Source organism: Chionomys nivalis, chromosome X, assembly GCF_950005125.1.
Source record: "Chionomys nivalis chromosome X, mChiNiv1.1, whole genome shotgun sequence".
NCBI lineage: Eukaryota > Metazoa > Chordata > Mammalia > Rodentia > Cricetidae > Chionomys > Chionomys nivalis.
The window spans coordinates 117,471,228-117,492,792 of NC_080112.1; the positions used below are offsets into that span (position 1 = coordinate 117,471,228).

Here is a 21,565-nt window from a genome sequence, read left to right on the forward strand (position 1 = left end):
TGTCTGTCACGTGTCCCTACCCACGCGCCTGTGTGCCCTTGGGAACCCACCGCCGCTCGGGTGGTGGGACCCGGGACCTGCTGCGAGTCACTCCAGGGTCCAGCACCACTGCTCTGCCAGCCCGCCCGGGACTCGCCAGCATTTCTGCAGCTAGCTGCTCCGGGAACTGCCCATGGATCTTGGAGAGGCTGCTTGGGAACCGCCCCAGGATTTTAGAACATTAACTCAGTTGGCAGCATGCATGAATTCCATAGCTTAGGGTCAGAAGTTCAAGGCCATCCTCTGCTACATAACAAGTTCAGATCCCATACATGAGACCCTGGTTGAGAAGGAGGGAGGGCTCTAAAGAAAGACATTGTCTAAAAAGGACAACACCCTCTATTCTAAGCCATGATCATCTTTATTTTGTAGACAAGAAATAGAGAAAAGTTGGGTGGTGGTGGTGGTGCACATCTTTATCCCAGCACTTGGGAGGCAGAGGCAGGTGTATCTCTATGAGTTCAAGGCCAGCCTGGTATCTTTCAGAATAGTTGAACATATTAGAGCTCCTAACCTCAGAATGCGGGCATGAAAAGATGAGATTGTGGTCAATGATGTCAGATAGTTCTGGCTTTGAGCTCTCAGCAATTTGCATGACATCCGCTGTGCCTCACTTCATCCAAATATAATATGAAACACTGGTACCTACCTTCTGACGGCATTGCAAAAAGTAGATAGCTTGTTGCAGTAACCTGCAGAGCATACAAAGGCCCAGTGCTTCTTGGCTGAGGAATGTGGCATCGCCAGTCCTCCAGGCACTGCCCTGAAAGCTCATGTCCTGGGAAGAAGCTGGGCTTGCGTCACACAGCTCAGTTCTGGTACTGAGGCCAAATGGCAAGGGGAATGTGTGTTCCTCCTCTTGCTTTCTTTGCTTTTATTGATTGGGGCACATGGGCTTAGCTTCCCATTGTTCAAAGTGCCATCGTTGCCATGGCAGTGTTTGTAAACATTCTCTCCAGGAATCTTGGGGCAAAGCCCTGCAAGAACTTCTAAAGCTTCCCTGGCTAACTCTGCTACTGCTTCAAAGAGGAATCTACTTATTTAGGTACCGGAGTTTCTTTGGGATGGGGGAGGCCTCACCTGGGGACCTGGAATGTTTCTATTAATTACTCAGACCCCAAAAAAGTCAGTGGGAGGGACACCTAAGACTGATGTGTCCATAGATGGGTGAAGTTAAAACCCTTCCTTCTTTCCTTCCTCAAGCCCTCCCTTTTTGTTTGCTGTTGTTACTTTGGAGATGGGGGAATCTATGTAACCTAGGCTGCTTTCAAACTTGCTGTGTAGCCAAAGGTGGGCTTTGGAAAGACTGTTTTCCAAACAGATGGTCCTGTCTGCCGCCAGCTGCAGCAAGAGGTCAACTGAGGTGGAGGTGAGTGGAGTGGAAAATGAAAATATCAAGGCCTAAATGAGCATGAGTCTGTAGTTATCTGTAGTTACTACAGAAATGTTTAAAGGATATGCAGGGCTTTATATATGATATATATATATATGGAATTTGGTTGTCTTATACAGTGTCCACCATACACTTAGGACCAATGATGCTGAAAAAGGAAACAAAGGGTTGGCTTTCATGAAAGGGGCTTGCAGCAAGAGAGAGATAGCACAGGGCATAAATGTGGTCCCCAGGACTCACGTGGTAGAAAGAGAGAACCAGCTTCTGCAAGTTGTCCTCTGACCTCCACATGTGTGCTGGAGCACCCATGCCCCCTCCCATTAAGGAAATACAAAAACTAGGAGTTGAAAAAAAGAGGCTTGCAGGAAGAAGGAGCACAATCTGAAGCAGATGAAGATGAAAACAGGCCCCTGAAGCCTTTTGTTAATTAATATTTTTGCATTTCTTTTTCCTATCTTATATATCAGCTGGCTCACAACTGCCTGTAACTCTGGTTCCAGGCCCGGCAGTGGTGGCACACACCTTTAATCCCAGCACTCAGGAGGCACAGACAGGTGGATCTCTATGAGTTTGAGGCTAGTCTGGTCTACAAGACCTAGTTCCAGGACAACCAGGGCTTTTACACAGACAGAAATCCTGTCTCAAAAAAACAAAAACAAAACAAAATCCTCTAGTTCCAGGGGATCCCACCCTCTTCTAGTTTCCAGTCTCCTGTACACACACAGTACACTTGCATACACTCAGTCAACTGAACTAAATAAACATGTTTAAAAATTAGCATTCTATTTGCCGGGCAGCGGTGTTGCACGTCTTTAATCCCAGCACTTGGGATGCAGAGACAGGAGGATCTCTGTGAGTTAGAGGCCAGCCTGGTCTACAAAGTGAATTCTGGGACAGCCAAGGCTACCAAAGAAACCCTGTCTCAAAACAATCAAAAAAAAACTTAGCATACTAAAATTAGGATAGTTGGTCAAGGAAATACAAAGATGCGGCCATAGTAGAGAGAGGCAGAGTTCAGATTGCTGAGGCTTATAGGAGTTGGAGGGAACCAGACACAAGTTGTGTAAGACAGCAGCCCAGAGAAGCTAGAAGTTTCTCTAGGCAGCCAGCCAGTCACAGGTATTCCATAGAGAGGGGCCAGCAAGCAATGTAGTTTTCCTCTTACAGGTCCACATGCTCTTCCTGGCGTGTCCTAGGGAGCTAGGACACTAGAGGGCCATTTCATGTGGTGTATTCCCGTCAGCCTTCCAGCAAAGCAGGAGACAAGATGTGCAAAGTACCAGTGTCTATCTCATTCATAGGGTCGTGGTAGTTCAATGAAACATGGCACATAAAATATCCCAAAATTGGGAGCTTTATTTGTAGAAAAATAAAGAGCTCAGTTTGGAAAACTGCCACCCCCTGCCTTTCATTTATAGATTTGCTGGCAAGGAGGCTGGCATGGGGTTGTACACCTTTAATCAAGCAGGTGGATGGATCTTTGTGTGTCCAAAGCCATTCTGGTCTACACGGGGAACTCCAGGCCAGCAAAGGCTACATAATAAGATCCCTTCTCTTACCAACTCCAGCTGGACAGGGAAGGAACCAGCATAGGACCAAACTAGATCCTCTGAACGTGGGTGACAGTCGTATAGCTGGGGCAGACTGAGGGGCCACTGGCAGTGGCACCAGGATTTATCCCTGCTGCTTGTACTGGCTTTTTGGGAACCTATTCCCTATGGATGGATACCTTGCTCAGCCTAGATATAGTAGGGACAGCCTTGGACCTTCCCCAAAGCAATGTGCTTTGCCCTCTCTGAGGATTTGATGGGGGGGTGGAGGGAATGGGAGGAGGGGAGGGAGTGGGAACTGGGATTGGTATGTATAACGAAAAAAGATAGTTTTTCTTTTTAAAAATAATAAATTATAAAAAGACCCATCTCAAAAAAACTAATTTTTTTTAAATTAAAAAAAAAGATTTGCCTGCAAGAAATGATTTACAAGCTAGAAATGATTTCTCAGAAGTGTTTCAAGACTCAAGAGGAAAGATGTAAAAAGGAAAAAACAGAACTACTGATGGGCACACCCCTAGTATGTCCACAGTCCCGAGAAACAGAACTCCCGATGGACACACCCCTAGTATGTCCACAGTCCTGAGAAACAGAACTACCGATGGACACACCCCTATTGTGTTCACAGTCCTGAGAAAGCTAAGGTTCAGTTATTGTTAACGGTATCAGCAAATGCTGAAGGTATTTGGAAAACTCGAACTGCATTTATGATTTTTTTAAGGAAAACATTTCTGTTCCTTCAAACAGGAACAAAAATTTTTCTTTTTTAAATTTTATGTGTATGAGTGTTTTACCTGCATGTATCTGTGCACCACATGTGTGCCTGATGCCTGCAGAGACCAGAAGAGAGCATCAGACCCCTTGGAACTGGAGTTGCAGGCAGTTATGAGCTGCCAGGTGGATGCTGGGAATTGAACCCGGGTCCTCTGGAAGAGCAGCCAGTGCTCTTAACCACTGAGCCATCTCTAGCTCCGTTCACTTATTTTTTTTAAGGCAGGATGTCACTATGTAGCACAAGATGGCCTCCAACTCACAGTTCTGCCTCAGCCTTTCAGATACTGGGACAGGCATATGCCACACCACCATACCCAGTGTTCTCTCTCTCTCTCTCTCTCTCTCTCTCTCTCTCTCTCTCTCTCTCTCTCTCTCATCTCATCTCTCTCTTAGACAGTCTCATGTAGCTCAAGATGGCCTTAAATCTGCTATGCAGCTTCTGATCCCCTTGCCTCTAATTCCCTCATGGGATTACAAATGTGCACACAGTTCTACACCTGGTGGCTTACCCATATTTTGTTGGTTTTTTGTTGTTGTGGGGCATGGCCTTGCTATTCAGTCCTTGGCTAACCTAACATACACTATGTAGCCCAGACGAGCCTTGAACTTGCATGATGTGGAAGTCCCCTCTGTGTGCTGTGATTACCATCAATGAATAAAAAACTGTCTTGGCCTGTTGATAGGGCAGAACTTAGGTAGGCGGGAAAGAAAGAAGTAAATGCTGGGAGGAAGAAGGCAGAGTCAAGAAGCCATGGAGCCACGGAAGATAGACATGCTGAAAGTTTCCTGGTAGGCTACGACCTCGTGGTAATATACAGATTAACAGAGATGGGTGAAATTAAGATGAAAGAGTTTGTCAATAAAAGCTAGAGCTAGCTGGGTGGTGGTGGCGCATGCCTTTAATCCCAGCACTTGGGAGGCAGAGGCAGGCAGATCTCTGTTCTCTGGGAGTTTGAGGCCAGCCTGGTCTACAAAAGCTAGTTCTGGGACAGGCACCAAAGCTACAGAGAAACCCTGTCTCGAAAAAAAACAAAAAAAAATTTTTTTTTGAAAGGGTTAACCAAAGCTAATAAGCACAAGTGACAGAACATGTTCGGGAAAGAAATGGTAAAAATAATAGTTTCCTTGAGATAATATATGCCTGAGATCTTTGAGAATTATATACCTGGAAAATTCAAGATGAAAACACTCATCTGCTGGCTTGCCTCTTGATTCATTACGTGTGCTTGCATGTGTGTGTGTGTGTGTGTGTGTGAGAGAGAGAAAGAGAGAGAGAGAGAGAGAGAGAGAGAGAGAGAGAGAGAGAGAGGGTGTATGTATGTGTGTGTGTATTGTGTGTTGCTAGAGATGGAACCCAAGGCTTCTCAAGGTTAGATAAATGGCCTACTACTGGAATACGCTTTTATTCCCTCAACTCACAGCTTTTTTAAAAAGTCATGCTGGGGCTGGAGAGATGGTTCAGTGGTTAGAGCATGTACTGAGCTTCCAGAGGTCCCAAGTTTGGTTCCCAGCACCTACATCAAGTGACTTACATCCCCTCATAACTGCAGCTCCAGGGCAATTTAAAGCCTTCCTTTGGCATCTCCAGGCACCCATATTCACATGCACAAGCAAGCCCACACACAGATTTAAAAATGAAATTCGGAGGCTGGAGAGATGGCTCAATGGTTAAGAGAACGGGCTGCTCTTCCAAAGGTCCTGAGTTCAATTCCCAGCACCCACATGGTGGCTTACAATCATCTCATAACTGACATGAGATCCAATGCCCTCTTTCTGGTGTACAGATGTACATGTAGACAAGAACATACATACATAAAATAAATAAATAAGTCTTTAAAAAATGAAATTCGAATCTTAAACTAGTCTCAACCCCTTATCTGCTCAAAGTATGAACTGAGGCATTTAGAGTCAGTATTTGGAGTTATGGTTCAAGGAAGCTAGGAATTCCTCTGTTGCATTTCGATTTAAGTCCTCTCAGTTGGCAGCATGGAAAATCCTTGGTTTTCAGGCAAGGTCCATCTCAGCAAGCAGATAAAAAGGGTCAGCAGTAAAAGGTCTGACTAGCACCCTTCACCCCTAGTCTCTTCTCAAGAGGCAGCAGGTGTTGCATGAGTATTTTGATCTTCCAATGGACAGGGTGGAGGAGTTGGAGACATGACTCTGTTTTATGGCCCTTGTTGCTCTTATAGAAAACCTGGGTTGAAGTCCCAGCATCCACATGGTGGCATGCGACTGTCAGTAACTCCAGTTACAGGGAATTCAATGTTCTCTTCTAACCTCTGCAGGCATCAGGCATATACTTGGTGCAAGATATGCACACAAGCAAAACATTCACGCACATAAATATTTTTTTAATCTAGGCAAAATAAAATGGATAACAGAAAAAGACTCCCACCCCAGAGGGGTAAGACTGTGGAGAACACTAGCGCGGCCAAGGCAAAGAAACCGGATGCTCCAGAGCCCAAGAGTGCTACAGAGCCAAAAGACAGCAAGACTGTGGCAGACCCAAAGAAGACTGTAACAGATCAGAAAGAGAAAAAGACTGTGACCATCGTCACAGATCCGAAGGACAGAAAGAGTGTGTCGGAGCCAAAAGAAAAGAAGACTGTGACGATCTCAGATCCCAAGGACAAGAAGCCAGAGACAAAAGACAAAAGGATGGTGACATTTGTGACAGATGTAAAAGACAAGAGAATTGTGACAGACACGAGAGAAAACAAGATTATGTCAATAGAGATGAAAGAAAAGGTGGTTGTGCCCGTGGTGCCAGAAGCCAAAGAAAAGAAAATTGTGCCACCAGTAGAACCAAAGGAGAAGGTAGTTGTGCCAGCTGTGCCAGTTGCGCCGGCTGCGCCAGCTGTGCCAGTTGCGCCGGCTGCGCCAGCTGTGCCAGTTGCGCCGGCTGCGCCAGCTGTGCCAGTTGCGCCAGCTGCGCCAGCTGTGCCAGTTGTACCAGTCGTACCAGTCGTGCCAGTCGTGCCAGCTGTGCTACCTGTTCCAGAATTTAAAGAGAAGATCTTCATGCCAGAGATGAGACAGAAGAAAGACATGTCACCTCTGCTTGAGGTAAAGGGATTCAAGACTCTGCGAATACAAGAGATAAAAGACAAGAAGGCTGTACCCGAGATAAAAGAGAAGGTACCCGAGACAGAAACAAAAGAGACGAAAGTTGTGCCAGAAGTGAAAGAGAAAAAGCCTGTGGTAGAGGAAAAAAAAGACGACGGGACAGGTGAGGTAGCTCGGACTATAGTTGAGGGCGTTCTGGCTGCCGCTGTTCAATTTGTGGAAGGTAAGTTTCTGGTTTATTTGTTTAAAGAATTGTCTCGTTGCTGTAAGAGCACACTACCAGGCAACTAACACACCTCTACCTTGTTTGCAGAAGCCAGAAACCCCATCAAGAACATTAAGTGGCTCACTCATGGAGAATTCACAGCAGAAAAGGGTCGGAAACAAATTGAGAAGTTTGTTTCGGTAAGTGACTTTGGTCACTCCAGTTTGGTGTCCCAGTGTGTGAGCAACAACAACAAAAAAGTCCTCCATTGATCAAAAGTTTGAGATCGTGAAAACAAAAGGGGTGGCATCAAAGACACCTAGAATAAGTAAATATAATTTTCCTGTGAGTTCCAAAGTCAAGATTGGAAAGTTTTGCTTACTTGTCTTATGTTTTTAATAGAAGCATTGTAACCCTTCGGGCACTGCTCTTTTCTTTTAAAAAGAAAAACATCTTTGTATTGTATGTGTACGAGTGGTTTTGCCCCTACTCGTATGTGTGTGTACCATGTGTACGCTTGGTGCCTGTGGAGGTTGGAAGAGAGTGTCAGATGCCCCAGAACTGGAGTGGGAGGTGGCTGGGAGTTGCTGTAGATGCGAAGGGTTGAAGCCAGGTTCTCTGAAAAGAGTAGCCAACATTCTTAGTAAGTCATTTCTCCAGTGCTATTTTAATTTTTTGAAACAGGCTCTCACTATGAAGCTCAAGCTGGCTATGTAGATTAGGCTGACCTCAAACACATAAGAGATCCATCTGCCCCTGCCTCTTGAATGCTGGACTTAAAAAGGGTGCACCACCTCCCCAGTCAGTAAGCATTCTTAGCCACTGAACTATCTCTCCAGCCCCAAGGTAGGATGATCTTTGAAAGAGAAAAGTGCAACCACATTGCTATGCATTTGTATTGTCCTAATTGTACATTTCCCAAAGATATGCTATTTTCTTTTTTTTTAATTATTTATTTATTTATTATGTATACAGTGTTCTGCCAGCATGTATCCCTGCAGGTCAGAAGAGGGCACCAGTTCTCCTTACGGATGGTTGTGAGCCACCATGTGGTTGCTGGGAATTGAACTCAGGACTTCTGGAAGAGCAGCCAGTGCTCTTAACCTCTGAGCCATCTCTCCAGCCCAAGATATGCTATTTTTACATACGCACTTTGTGCCGACATATTCAATGGGGGCAAGCTGGCCTAAGGAGAGAGAAGTATCTCTAGGTATAGTGGTACAGGATTGTAACCCCAGCCCTCGGGGAGGGGGTTGGGGGGGGGAAGGTGAGAGGTTTGGGAGTTTAAAGTCATTTTCAACTACCATTCCAGGCCAGTCTGAGTTACATGAGTCTCTGTCTCCAAAAGGTGAGGAAGGCTGGAGAGATATTTCAGTCAGGAATACGCCTGCAGTGTAAGCACGAAGACCTGAGTTCAGTTCCTAGCAGCCACTTAAAAAGCCATGTGTGGTGCTGTGTACTTGTAATCCAAGTGCCAGGAAGGCAGAGACAGGCAAATGCTTGCCTAGGACTGACCAGTGAGAAGCCATTTCTCAAAAAAAAAAAAAGAAAGAAAAAAGAAAAAGAAAAAGAAAAGGTACAAGTTGGAAAGATCCTAAGAAATAACAAAAGGTTAACCATTACTTCCACATATGCATACGCATATAAACAACATCCTATTCATTTATGTCTTTGGCCCTTTGTAATACACATATATTGAATAACTCTTCATTCATGTGGGTCCTTTCCTACTGTGGCTCACATCTCTCCACTCCTCTCAGATCCTGGTACCACTACTCCATTTTAACCTTTGTTGGTGCTCACCAGACCCTGGGCAGTGGCCTCCTCTCTATACTCCATTGCCCTGAACCTCACTTCTGCGGACCACCCCATACTGTGAAGCCAAGCCTACTTTCCTTAAGCTTGGCTTCAAACCTACAACCTTGGCTCTGAAACCTTCAGTAGCCCATTACTTTTTACTAATGGCCAAAAGAAAGGGAAAATGTAACTGTGCCACTTAAGATTCCCCACAGTCTAAACCAGGCAGTGGTGGCGCACGCCTTTAATTCCAGCACTCGGGAGGCAGAGGCAGGCGGATCTCTGTGAGTTTGAGGCCAGCCTGTCCATGGAGTGAGCTTCAGGACAGCCAAAGCTACACAGGGAAACCCTGTCTCAAAAAACAAGCAAACAAACAAAACAAAATTTCCCACAGCCTGGATTAAAAAAAACAGATATGACTTTTTTCTTCATGTGTATGATGTATGTTGCCTATGAATATGCATTTTATGGGAATGTATGTGTGAGCGCGCGCGCGTGTGTGTGGGTCCTGTCACTCTTCCACCTTATTTTTGAAGGAGGATCTCTCAATGAGTCAATCCCGCAGCTTGCCCTATGCAGCTTTCTGTCTTTGCCTTCTAAAGCTAGAATTACAGCTGCACCACCATTACCCAGCCAGCATTTATATGGGTTTCTGGGGAGCCAAACTTCAGGGCACTTCCTTGTGTACCTGTCTCTCCATCCCATTGCATTTTGGGGAGTAGAAAGGCACAGGATTTCCTGAAGCCCAAGCTGGCCTTGAACTCATCGGATGTCTAAGAGTGACTTTGAACTTCAGAGCTTCCTGCCTCTACCTCCCGCGAGCTGGTATGACAGGTGTGCTCCACCACATCTGGCCTATGCAGTGCTGGGGACAAGCCAAGGGCTTTGTGCATGCAAACATGAGCACTCTGACAACTTAGCTGCACCCTCAGCCCCCAATCAGATGAGACCTGCCACCCTCACGTCTTTTCTTACCGGACTATCTAGTGAGACCCTGTCTCAGAGAGTGTAGAAGACCTATGCTGGGGATCAGACCCCAAGGCCTTCCACACAGGAGGCAAACACTCTGCTACTGAGCTGCACCACCCCCCTCCCAGCCTCCCATTTGAGGTAGATAACCCAACTGCCTGACCTTCTTTTACTTTTATACTTGATTGTTCTGTGCGGGGGAGGTGGGGGGGTCACACACCTACCACAGTGCACACATAGGGAGGTCAGAGGACAGCCCTATGGAGTTAGCTGGGACCTTTATGGGGGTCCTGGGGTTTGAACTCAAGTCCTCAGGCTTGCATAGAAAGTGTCTTCAAAGAAAAATCTCCCCCAGAACGTGGCCCTTCTTTTCTAAGCCATGTATCACAACAAAGGAAGTAAGTCCAATTTGACAGATGCTTGACATGGGCTTCATTACCCTGGAGGCCTCCTGGGGTAAACAGAACACCTATTCCAATCACTGATTAGTCTCCAATTTAGCCACACACTTGCCTCCCAAGTGAGAATGTGAAGTGTGGTGTATACATACACACCTTAACCCTTGCCCCATTCTGCCTTGCCCCATTCTGCTTCTGCTACCGCCCAAAGCTCATCTCAAATGTTTTGCATTTCCGAATTATTCTGTCTCTCTCCTGAGGGAATAACTGAGAGTTGGTCCTAGTTCGAAACAAACTGAACAAGGTCAAGATTTCAGAATCTGTAACCCTGTTATGTACTGCCTTTGTTGAGCTGATCCTGCTGTTCTCTCTCGGTGACCTTTCTCTTTTTTCTGTGAAACAGACTTGGGAGTTTCAAAATCGCTGGGTGTACTATGCAGATTTTATAGAGAGGAAAGACTTAATTCACTCCTTCCACTATATCTACCGTGTGTGCTGGAGTGCCCCTACTGCCGTGAGACCCCTAGCAAGAGTCAGCGCTAACGCCTATTTCACCATCAAGTTCAACAAGAGCAAACCTCCGGTAAGCTCTGCTTTTTGCATCCTGGTCCCTTCAGTGAGGATTCAGCAATGATGACATCTTTGGTCATGGATATCACCGACTCCCCTGCCTACTGCAAAACACTGGGTTTTTGTGGGGACAGGTTGTGATCTTTAACTACTTAAATAGCCAAGGATGGCCCTGAAATCCTGATCCTCCTGCCTCAGCCTCCCCGTGCTGAGATTCCAGGTGTGTGCTACCGTGCTCACTCTAACAAATTCAAGCCATTTGTTTGTTTATTTATGTGGTGCTGAGGATGGAACCCTGGGTCTTGCATGTGCTAGGCAGTTACTCTGTCCTTGAGCTGTATCTCCAACACATAAAACTTAATTGTAGCACGAATAATAAAAACCTAGAGACAGCTATTAGGGTTTAACCTGAAGATCGGAAAAGCAAAGCAGTCAAGGCACTAGAGAGCTCTTACCTCAGTGAAATCTTCGGACTGAGAGAGAAGCAAGCAAGTTCCTGTCTCATCCCACCTTATATTCCTTTCTACTGCTCGGACTAAAGGCCTGCACCACCACCATCCAGCCCCTATGGCTAACTAGTGTGGCTGCTGGGATTAAAGGCATGTGCCACCACTGCCTGGCCTGTATGGCTAACTAGTGTAGCTACTGGGATTAAAGGTGAGTGCCACCACCGCCGGGCCTGTATGGCTAACTAGTGTGGCTACTTTGCACTGACCTTCAGGCCAGCTTTATTTATTAAAACACAAATAATATGTCACTCTACTTAGCAGTCACGTTTCTGCCCTCATTTTACTTGGCCCGTCCGCAGCACCTACCATGCTGACTACTGTCCTCCATGACACTTTGCATCTATCTGGTTTCTAGTAAGCTCTCCTGGCGTGCCTTGTCCCGCACTCACCATTCCTTTGCGGCATGGACCGGTGTCTGCCTTACACAGTCAACTTCATGTTGCAATGTCCCAATGCCCAGACCCATTCTCTGTACTTAGCTTCGTTATTTTATCCAGTCATATGGCTTTAACCACCACCCAGAGCTGGGTACGTGGATGCATGCCCATAGCCGCCCCACCTACTCAGGAGACTGAAATGGGAGAATCATTTGAATCCGCATACCAACCTGAGCAACAGCAAGAGGTACATTTCCAAATCAAACAAAACCTCAAGCTGGGTACAGTGATGCACTTTGCTCTCAGCACTCAGGAGGTTAAGAATCACTTGAACACAGGAGTTTATGGCAGGGCTGGAGAGGTAGTTCAGCAGTTACGAGCACTTGCTGTTCTTGCTGAGTTTGGTTCCCAGGACCCAAGACACAGGGCTCATAACTACTCCAGCTCCAAAGGATCTAGCTTCTGGATACTCATAAACGCATATCCCCAACACACCAACACACACACACAATTTAAAAATAAAATCCAGGGCTGGCTCAGTGGTTAAAACCTCTGGCTGCTCTTGCATAGGACCTGGGTTAGATTCCTAGCATCCACAAGCAGCTCATAGTCATCTGTAACTACAGTCCAAGAGACGTTGACACCCTCTTTGGTTCCAGGTACATGTGTGGTGCACACACATACATGAAGGCAAAACACTCCTAAAATAATAAAAATAAGAACCTTGAAAATGTTTATACCCCCCCAAAAAAAACACTTTTTGAGAATGTTTATACCCAACTTTGGTGACACACTGTGATTCCTTCAGCTCAAAAAAAAGAAAAAAGAAAAGAAAAAAAAAGTGAATCAATCCAGGCGGTGGTGGTGCACACCTTTAATCCCAGCACTCGGGAGGCAGAGGTAGGTGGATGTTTGTGAGTTCTAGGCCAGCCTGGTCTACAAGAGCTAGTTCCAGGACAGGCTCCAAAGCTACAGAGAAACCCTGTCTTGAAAAACCAAAAACCAAAAAAAAAAGTGACTCAATAAGAAAAATTAATGTCACTAGATCTTATGATTTCCAAATCTCTAGCATATTTTGAGATTTAATGTAATTTTCACTTATTATTTTTAAAATTAGTTTTGTTTCTGTGATTCTGGAGGTTGGACCTAGGGCCTTTGGACGCTAAACAAGTGCTTTAGCCCTGAGCCGTCTCCCCAGCCTTAAAATTGAATGTTTGATTTCCCCCCACAACTGACGCACTTCAAGTCTTTGCATCTGAGCTGATGGCTGATTCCTCGGCATCTTCCTTGACTCTTCTCTTTCCATCATGTCCTTCCCTTCACCCATCAAGAAAGTATGGACAGGGTTCCACATCTCCTGTCTCTCTCCCTCCCTCTGTCCCCAGGATTATTTCAATAGCTTAACTGTTCTCTCTCCTTGTTTATTGCCCGCATGCAGTAGCCCTTTAAAGCGAATTTCTGTCACTCCTGTGTTTAAAGATTTATTTTTATTAATTGTGTGTGTGTGTGTGTGTGTGTGTATGTTCATGAGTGCATCTAACATACAGAGACCAAGAAAGGGCTTCAGATCCCCTGGATCTGGAGTTTCAGGCAGTTTTAAGTTGCTTACTATGGGTCCTTTGAAGGAGAGCTCTTAACTGTTGAGCCATCTCTCCAGCCTCGGGCCTTTGTTTAAAATGTCCCCGCAATAGTGCTGAACTTTGAAGTACATGGACATTACTTGAAGATCTTGTTAAATGAAGATTCAGATTCAGAGGGTCTTTTTTTGGAGACAGGGTTTCTCTGTGTGGCTCTGGCTATCTTACTCACTTTGTAGCCCAGGCTGGCCACCAGAGATCCACAGGTCTCTGGCTGCCTCCTGAGTGCTGGGGTTAAAGGCATAGGCTACCAGCACCCAGCTGAGATAATACATTCTCAACAAACTCCTAAGTAATTCTGATAGCACACACCTACAGACTGTATCTGAATAACAATGGCCTATGAGCTATGACTATATCTAATATATACCTTATATATATATATATACTATTTCTGCTTTCTCATTACCACTTTCCCTCTATTCTGTTTCTACCACTCCAATCTTGCTATTCTTCCAATAAACCTGGTAGAGACATCCACCATTCCTTCTAACTAGAACGTTTTCTTCCCGAACAATCCATTGCCTGTTCCCTCTTCACTCTACTGCTTTCCCCTTCCTCTTCCTTCCTTCCTTCCTTTTTTTCTATCTTATGTGTCAGGATTTCATATAGTCCAGGTTGGCTTCCAACCTGCCTCTCCCTCCCAAGTGCTGGGATGACAGGCACGTGTCACCATGTTCAATTTATGTGGCACTGGCTTCAGGCATGCTAGAGAAGTATTCTACCAACTGAGCTACATCCCCAAACCCTCCCGCTTTTCGAGACAGGGTCTTGCTATAAAGCCCTGGCTGACACTGAACTCACTTGGTAGACCAGGCTGGCCTCAAACTTGTGACAATCGTCTACCTCTACCTCCTGAGTACTGGGATTCAGACAGGTGCCATCACGCCTAGCTTATTTTCATTTTTAGCCAGGGTCTTACTTACTATTGTAACTACTGGTCCTCATTCCTCGGTGTGTATGTATGTACCACCAGTACAGGTAACATAGCAAAACCACTGCTTCAAAATGAGAATGTTACAACTTGTTCATCTATGTTATTTCCTTCTGATTTGTTCCATTCCTAAGAGGTAGAGAACCACAGTTGACTAAAACGCACCATGTAAAGAAGACAACAGAACTAAACTTTGATATTAAAAAACAATTTCAATCTCCCCCCTTGCCAAAAGAAATTAATAAAGAAGGCAAAAGACTGAATCATGCTCTTATTGAGGGACACTCGCCTCTGACGATTGTCTCCAATCTTGTGGTGTAGCTTAAGGTCCCTGTGACCAAAAAAAAAAAGTCTTTAGCAGAATAGCCTTTAAATGACAAAAGAACTACCAGCTAATAAGTTCCCACTTATGGATCCTGAAAATGCAAATATATACTTCTGGATAAGGGGAGAGGGGGAGGATTGAGCGTTGGCATGCTTGGTCCAGACTTACAGTTGTCCCTCTCTCTTAGGATATGCCTGTTGATGTCTCCTATATCTTTGAGAATTCAGAACTACTTCAAAGGTAATTAAAATTTGGAGACTTGTTCTAAATGGGTGAGGTAAAAACTGTCACATTCTAGGAATCCAACAGGCCCACACTCACAGATAATTCATGCAGGGCTCACCTCATCTTTGACCACTTTCCCTACAGGATTGGCTGAAAAGATGATTCTGGCAGCAGTCTAGAAAACTGTTTTTCTTAGTGTTTTTTTCAGTAATTAGAAACTTATGAAAATTAGTTGATAGAACAGGGTAGTGCAAAGTGAGTCCTATCTGTTATTTCTACAGAAACATCAAAGCTTGAAAGTGTGTGTGTGAGTGCGTGTGTACGTGTGTGCGTGTGTTTTCTGGGTATCAAGCCCAGAACCTTGCATACATGAGGCAGGTAACCTACCACTGAGCTACGGCCCTAGCCCTCTTCAGGAAAACTTGACAATTATACTGAATTTACTATGGGTAAACGCCCCCTTTAGGCATTATAATGTATGTCTATAACCTCAGCACTTGAGAGGCTGAGGCAGGAGGACTGCTGTAAGTTTCTGCCTTGACTAGACTATAGAGTAAAGCTACGTTTCAGGACTTCCGCTCCCAATAAAGAACCACATGAAACTCACAATGAATTTGCTCAAGTATAGTGACCCATGTTACTTCATGGCAGCCCTCCAAAAGACTTTATACCTAGGCTTAAAGAACAGTAAGGAATCAAGTAGAAACCAGTCAGAACCCTGTTCACTGGGAATGTAATGAAGGAATTCCTGTCTCAATGTTTTGTTTGATTATAAAAGCTTTGTGTATGCATGTTTTTCCCCTTCCTCTATAGACCAGGAAAGATCCGATTTCGAGAACAATGGCTGAGAGACATTACTGAGACCAAACATATTTTGTTGGAATCTATTCCTTTCAAAGTTGTCTGATTCCTGTGTTATGTTTGAGGACTCTTAATGATACATTAAAATATGAAACAGCACATCAAACCACATAATATTTATTGAATAATAAACTTGTGGTACACAACCCATCTGCGTTTTTGCTTTTATTCGTTATCCATTCTGTAATAAGTTGTTTTCTGTTTTTGAAAAGGTTTTTGTCAACACTATATCATGATTTTGGAGTCTGGCAAGCACAGAGTTGAATTTCTAACAATGCTCAAGTTCACCCATTGGCTCTTAGCTGTTTGGTCCTTCTCTGTGCCTGCCTCCAGGCTTGACACACATTTTTATGGTTATGCTGGGTAACAAAACGGCAACACTTTTGAGCTCACACTACCCAGTCTGAAGGGTTTGCCTACTCACAGACCTCTTCTACTGTAAGGTGAGCCTCACTGTCAAATTCTGAAACCGAATGTTTTGGCTTCTAGAACACATCACATGCTTATTAGTACAATAAACCAGGGAGGGGTTAGCACCCTTATTCCTTTCTGGTCTGGTTTCTACCTTCACACTGGGTCATCATGTATTCCTACCTTCCCAATGAGACTACTAAGCTTGATCACACAATTTTAAAATGTCCAAGACAAATTTACACTACACTCTGAGTAACAAAGACATATAAGAAACACAGAATACTTGTAACAAACAAGACATGGGGTAGGACTGAGCAAGTCTTCTATTTTTTACTATTATCTTTGTACAACAATTAAAAAAGGAGAGAAAACCCTGTGAACAACAGGTGAAGAGGTAAGAAACTAGGTAAGTCTCTTTAGAGAACAAAACGAAGTATTTAAATTACAATTGTTCTACACAGATTTTACATGGGCCTAAAGAACTTGAACAATACAGATAGAACACTAGCCACCATCTTGTTCACTGGGAATGTAGCAAAGAGAAGTCCTAACTCAATGTTTGTTCAATTACAAACATGTGTGTGCACATGTGTGTGTGTGTGCATGCATGCGTGTGTGTGCATAAGTGTGTAAACCAGGAAGATTTGCCTTTGCAAACAGTGGCTGGCATAGAGCTCAGGTGATAAAACACAGTTTGAAGCAATAACTCAAGCTGAAAATAAAATACTTTTAGCCTTCCACTTTTTTAAAGGATCTGCTATTAAAGCTGTTCTTTGCAGATCTTATCCAAATGAACTGACTCAAGGAATGGTAGGTTTTGAAATAAATTCCTATCTTTTCTTTCATTGACTGTGTCTACTCTATACAAGAGAAGAATCAAAATAAAACCCATAATACTTATATACCATAAATTGCATTTAAACTATATTACCTAAGAAAAATGAAAACATATTTATCCAGTCCCTAGGAGCCAGTTAAGAAAAACTAATGCCCCTCCAGAATAAAGTTTAAAGTAGGGATTATAAACTTTACATTGTATGACATGAGGAGGTATAGGAAACAATAAGACTTGAAACTTTGGAACCTAGTTTCCATGAAGTTTTAGGAAACTGTAGACTTACTAGACTGAGAAGAATAGATACAGTGAAATCATTTCAAGTTCAAAGATCACGGATGTTACTACATGCTAACTGCTGGCCAGTTCAGCAGCTGTGGGCTAAAAACACATTTTCCAAGTACAGATATTCAACGTTTCGAGCAGTGATAAAATGAGGAGGGTTTCTACAAAGTTAGGGATTAAAGACATTGATTGATATAAAAAAGCTGAAGAGTTTAACAATGTTTAAAATCAAATCTGATAGCCAGGTGCAGTGACACACACCTCTAATTCTAGCACCAGCAAGGCAGAGGCAGGAGGAATTCTAGGAATTCCAGGCTATCCAGGGCTACACAGTGAGACTCTGTCTCAAAAAAAAAAATCTGAGTACATAAAGAACACAAATAAAAACATTTAATATTTTATTTTCATTATCATGAAACAGCTAATTAAAATACTGACATTATATTTTCCCTCATTAGCACTCCTGATGTTCATTACTTTAGATATTATCCTATCATTAAATATCAGCTTAGCTAGAAATAGTATTTTTATACTGGCACAACAATAGACTTCCCAAGACTGCATTTGAATTTTTTTTTTTTTTTGCACTGCTGGGGATGTAGCTCAGGGCCGTATGCATGCTAACCACATGTTCTAACTCTGAGCTACACCCTGGCAGCCGAAAGAACTATCTTAAGTAATTCATTAACAACTTAAAACATCTAATGCTCACATTTTCTATTGCACACATCTGTCTGTGAGTTAGCCTTTTGGTTTGCTTGCTTTTAGAGCAGAGGTAGACTTAGCCCAAAATACATTTCCAGGGCAGACTATAGAAACAGTCAGTTTTCAAATTCCAGAATTGCTTTTTACAACAACACTGTCATTTATTTTGTTAACAGCCCATTTGTGACACATTCAAGACAGAGATATGCCATTTCCAAGTTCTGCTGGGGCAGGGGCAGACACTGTATGAAGCTAAAAATATTCAGACCAAATCACAACGTGAGATTTAAACTTCTGCCGCTGCCACTTTCTCTCTGTGACACCTTTCTAACATTGCATGATTTCACTCAAAATTTGGACTTTCAAACCAGAAAGTTAGGGTCAACCTTAAAAAGCCCAAAATAACTTACTAATGGTATCAACAAGCATCTTTTATTGAAGGACTGAAGGATTCAGAAGGCACGGAAGCACTGAAAAGCCATTCCAGAGCGCAGTAGCCTTTTTGGCTGGGCATAGTGGCACACATCTGGAATCTCAACACTTGGAAGGTAGAGGCAGGACACCAAGAGCTCAGAGTCATCCTTGGCCACAAAGCCTGAGGCCAATCTGAACTGCTTGAAATCACACATCAAAAAATAACCCCCAAAACAAACAAAACAATAACCTTTTTTATGCCTAGAACCCACAATTTCCTTTTTGATGTTAGAAATGTCCACTTGTACAGTGGAAAAGTCCTCACTTGTCATCCTTCCCTTTGGTCTTCCTGTACACCATCTCCCGAAAGCTGGCCAGAATCTTGTTCTCCCTCTTCCGTCTTTCTTCCTGGTTAAAGGATGCAAGGGCTCTCTTCTCGTCTGCACTATAGATCTGGTTCTCTTTCCGCAGTCGCACGGCCTCCATTCGACGATGCCTAAAGACAATTTTAGTTTTTAATTAATTTCTTACTAATAATTCTTATAGTATATCCTCATTAATCCTTTTCTTAATATAGAATCTTCTATTTAAAAGGTAACAATAGAACCTGGAGATAGGTCATCAAATGATTATACATTTTATCTATTGATGGTCCCTTTTCCTTTAACTTATATCTAGTAGTTATGATCACCAATGTTTGTCAGCATAGTGGATATTATCATCAATTTCAGATACTAAAGACATAATTCTTTTTTGCTTATTTCTAATAAACTGACATGGGAAACTTATTAAATGTTTTAGATGATGTGTATTTTTTTGTTTTGGGGTTTTTGTGTTTTTTAAAAAGAGTTTCATTAAATAGCTCTGGCTAATATGGCTGACCTCAAATTCACACAGATCCACCTGCCTCTGCCTCTCCAGCACTGTAATGTAAGGCACATGCCACCACGTCCAGCCAGTAATAGTGGGTTTTGTCTTTGTGGAGTCCATAACAGGGCAGATGAAAGATTTCCCTTAGTTAACCAAGTGTCACATCAATATTCAACTTCACTGATACAAAGAAGAGAATGAAGTAAAAATCTATAACTGACAAGGAATCCTGTGGATAGTTTAATATCCTTAGAATCCAGAAGGGTCATAAAGAAAACGGGATGCAGTCTAAGAGTTAAATCAGTAGAGAAGCAGAGGAAAACTATAATGTTGAATTCAAAAGGTCTGTTATTTAGAGAGAAAAATTAATGACCTCTTTTGTGCATATGTACCCAAGCCTACATAATTATTTCAAGAAACTTCTCTCAGAAAAACCAAGAAAGACTGGGTAACAAGAGGATAGAATCATTTCAGGTTCGTGTAATGGTATCTAGGGATAAGATGGGAGAGTCGAGGAAATGGGAATATATATATTTATATATTTAAGTTGCTTAGTGCAGTTACATGGAACAGAAAGATGCTATAATGAACACCCACATGCGTGTCTCTAGGTCCATGGGCAGGATTTTCTCTTGGGTACCCTAGTATAGTGCTGCTTGGTTATAATGTACATGAGAATCCAACTTCCAAGATAATGTCACATTGTTAATGGATATGCTACCAGCAGTGTTTAAGAGGTCTTATGGCACCACAGTCTCTCAATATCTGCCACTGTCAAACTTTGAACCTTTTCCTATTAAGTGGGTACAAAACAGTATTTCACCAAGGTCTTGATTTCCATTTCCAATAATCATGAACAAAATTTAGTTTATATATAGGATATATGTACTCTTTTGATAAATGACCTTCTGTCATTTCCCCGTATTTCTTTTATAGGTGTTCATTTAAATATTCTCATTATCAGCACTTTATCAATTGTGTGTATTGCAAGAATCTTACCTGAGCTTGGAATTTTCACATTTTAATGTCTTTTGATTGACACGAGTTCTTACTTTTAGCCTAGGCAAACTTTTAGGTAGCACACGTTTTGTTTTGCTTATAAAATACATTTTTATCTAAGAGGCACCCTCTCTGAAAGTATGTTATCTAGTGGCTGCTTTTTATATATGGTGACTTAGTGTTCTATGTTCTTCTTTTAACATATAGATGACATTTTTCCTATTCCATTTCCTGAATACTTCTTTCTGCACAGATCTGGCATGCTCTCTCATATACACAAATTCCACACATGTATAACTGTCCCTGGGCTCTGCATTTTATCCCACTGAATAATTAGGTTATTCCCTATGCTTCCTAAGGTCTTCAAGCTCCTTAATTCTCATCTCTTGTAGGCCACATCTTATTTGCCACTCTTCTTTAGAAGTAACATGGCTAGTCTTAGCCTTTCAGACTAACAAATACATTTTAGAACATTTAGAGCATTTAGAACAGCTTTATTAAGTTTCATAAACTGCTGTGATTTTGTTTTAAATTTTATTGAATCTACAGATAAATTTGAGAAAACTGATTTTACAATATTGCTATTCTATCTTTGAACATGGTCTGTCTCCATAATTCTTCTTTAGTGTTTCTTTTTTATTATTCATCCATTCATTGGTTTTTCAGGACAGGGTTTCTCCTTGTAGCCCTGGCTGTCCTAGAACTCTCTGTAGATCAGGCTGACCTTAAACACAGAGACCTGCCTGCCTCTGCCAGAGTGCTAGGACTAAAGATCTGTACCACCACACCCAGCTAAACTTTTTAATTTTTTAAATGTGTATGAATGTTTTATATATCTGAATGTATATCTATGTATACAGCACATATGTGAAGTGCCTGCAGAGGCCAGAAGAGGACTTCAGATCCTCTGGGACTGGAGTTAAAGCTAGTTGTGAGCTGTCATATAGATGCTGGGAATTGAACCTGGGTTCTCTAAAAGAGTAGCCAGTGCTATTAACCACTAAGCAATGTCTCCATTCTCTTAAGGGTTCTTTATGTTTTATAGGTTTTTCCTGTGGGGTCTGGGGATCCTTTTATTAAGATTTATTGCTAAATTATTCATATTCTGATACTATATACTAAACTATAAATGTTTAATTTCCTTATATAGTGTGCAGTTATACATTATTAGTTATATTGATGATATATTTAATAGTATTTTTCTAGTTTCCTGTTGCTGAGATATAGAAACACAATTGGTTCTGTAATAACTTTATATACAACCATTTGTTAACTCCCTGAAGAGTCTTTGGGACCTTTTATGTAAACAATCATCTCAATAAAAAAATGGCTATGTTGAACCCTCCTTACTGATCCTTACATTTGTAGTGGATTGTCCTTATCATACTATCATCCTGCAAAGTGATGCTGGTTT

At 42.7% G+C, this 21,565-nt stretch overlaps 2 protein-coding genes across 3 annotated transcripts in view; one reads left to right on the forward strand and one right to left on the reverse strand.

Moving 5' to 3' along the window:
- Nucleotides 1–1,027: 1,027 nt before the first annotated feature.
- Nucleotides 1,028–15,675, forward strand: Akap14 (A-kinase anchoring protein 14). 2 transcript variants are annotated; one of them, XM_057760216.1, is made up of 6 exons: nt 1,028–1,084; nt 6,117–7,045; nt 7,136–7,227; nt 10,595–10,774; nt 14,731–14,783; nt 15,582–15,675. In XM_057760216.1, exons 2-6 carry the CDS (start codon nt 6,127–6,129, stop codon nt 15,673–15,675), a joined length of 1,338 nt encoding a protein of 445 aa, XP_057616199.1. In that variant the 5' UTR covers nt 1,028–1,084; nt 6,117–6,126. The 2 variants fall into 2 exon arrangements, with proteins under 2 accessions (XP_057616199.1, XP_057616200.1); XM_057760217.1 differs by lacking the exon at nt 1,028–1,084 and adding an exon at nt 1,390–1,408.
- A 55-nt stretch (nt 15,676–15,730) lies between these two features.
- Nkap (NFKB activating protein) overlaps nt 15,731–21,565 on the reverse strand; it is a 24,949-nt gene continuing 19,114 nt past the window's right edge. Inside the window, exon 8 of the mRNA XM_057760766.1 lies at nt 15,731–18,778. Within this exon, the coding sequence (XP_057616749.1) occupies nt 18,604–18,778 (175 nt within the window). The 3' untranslated portion in view covers nt 15,731–18,603. The remainder of the gene's footprint in view (nt 18,779–21,565) is intronic.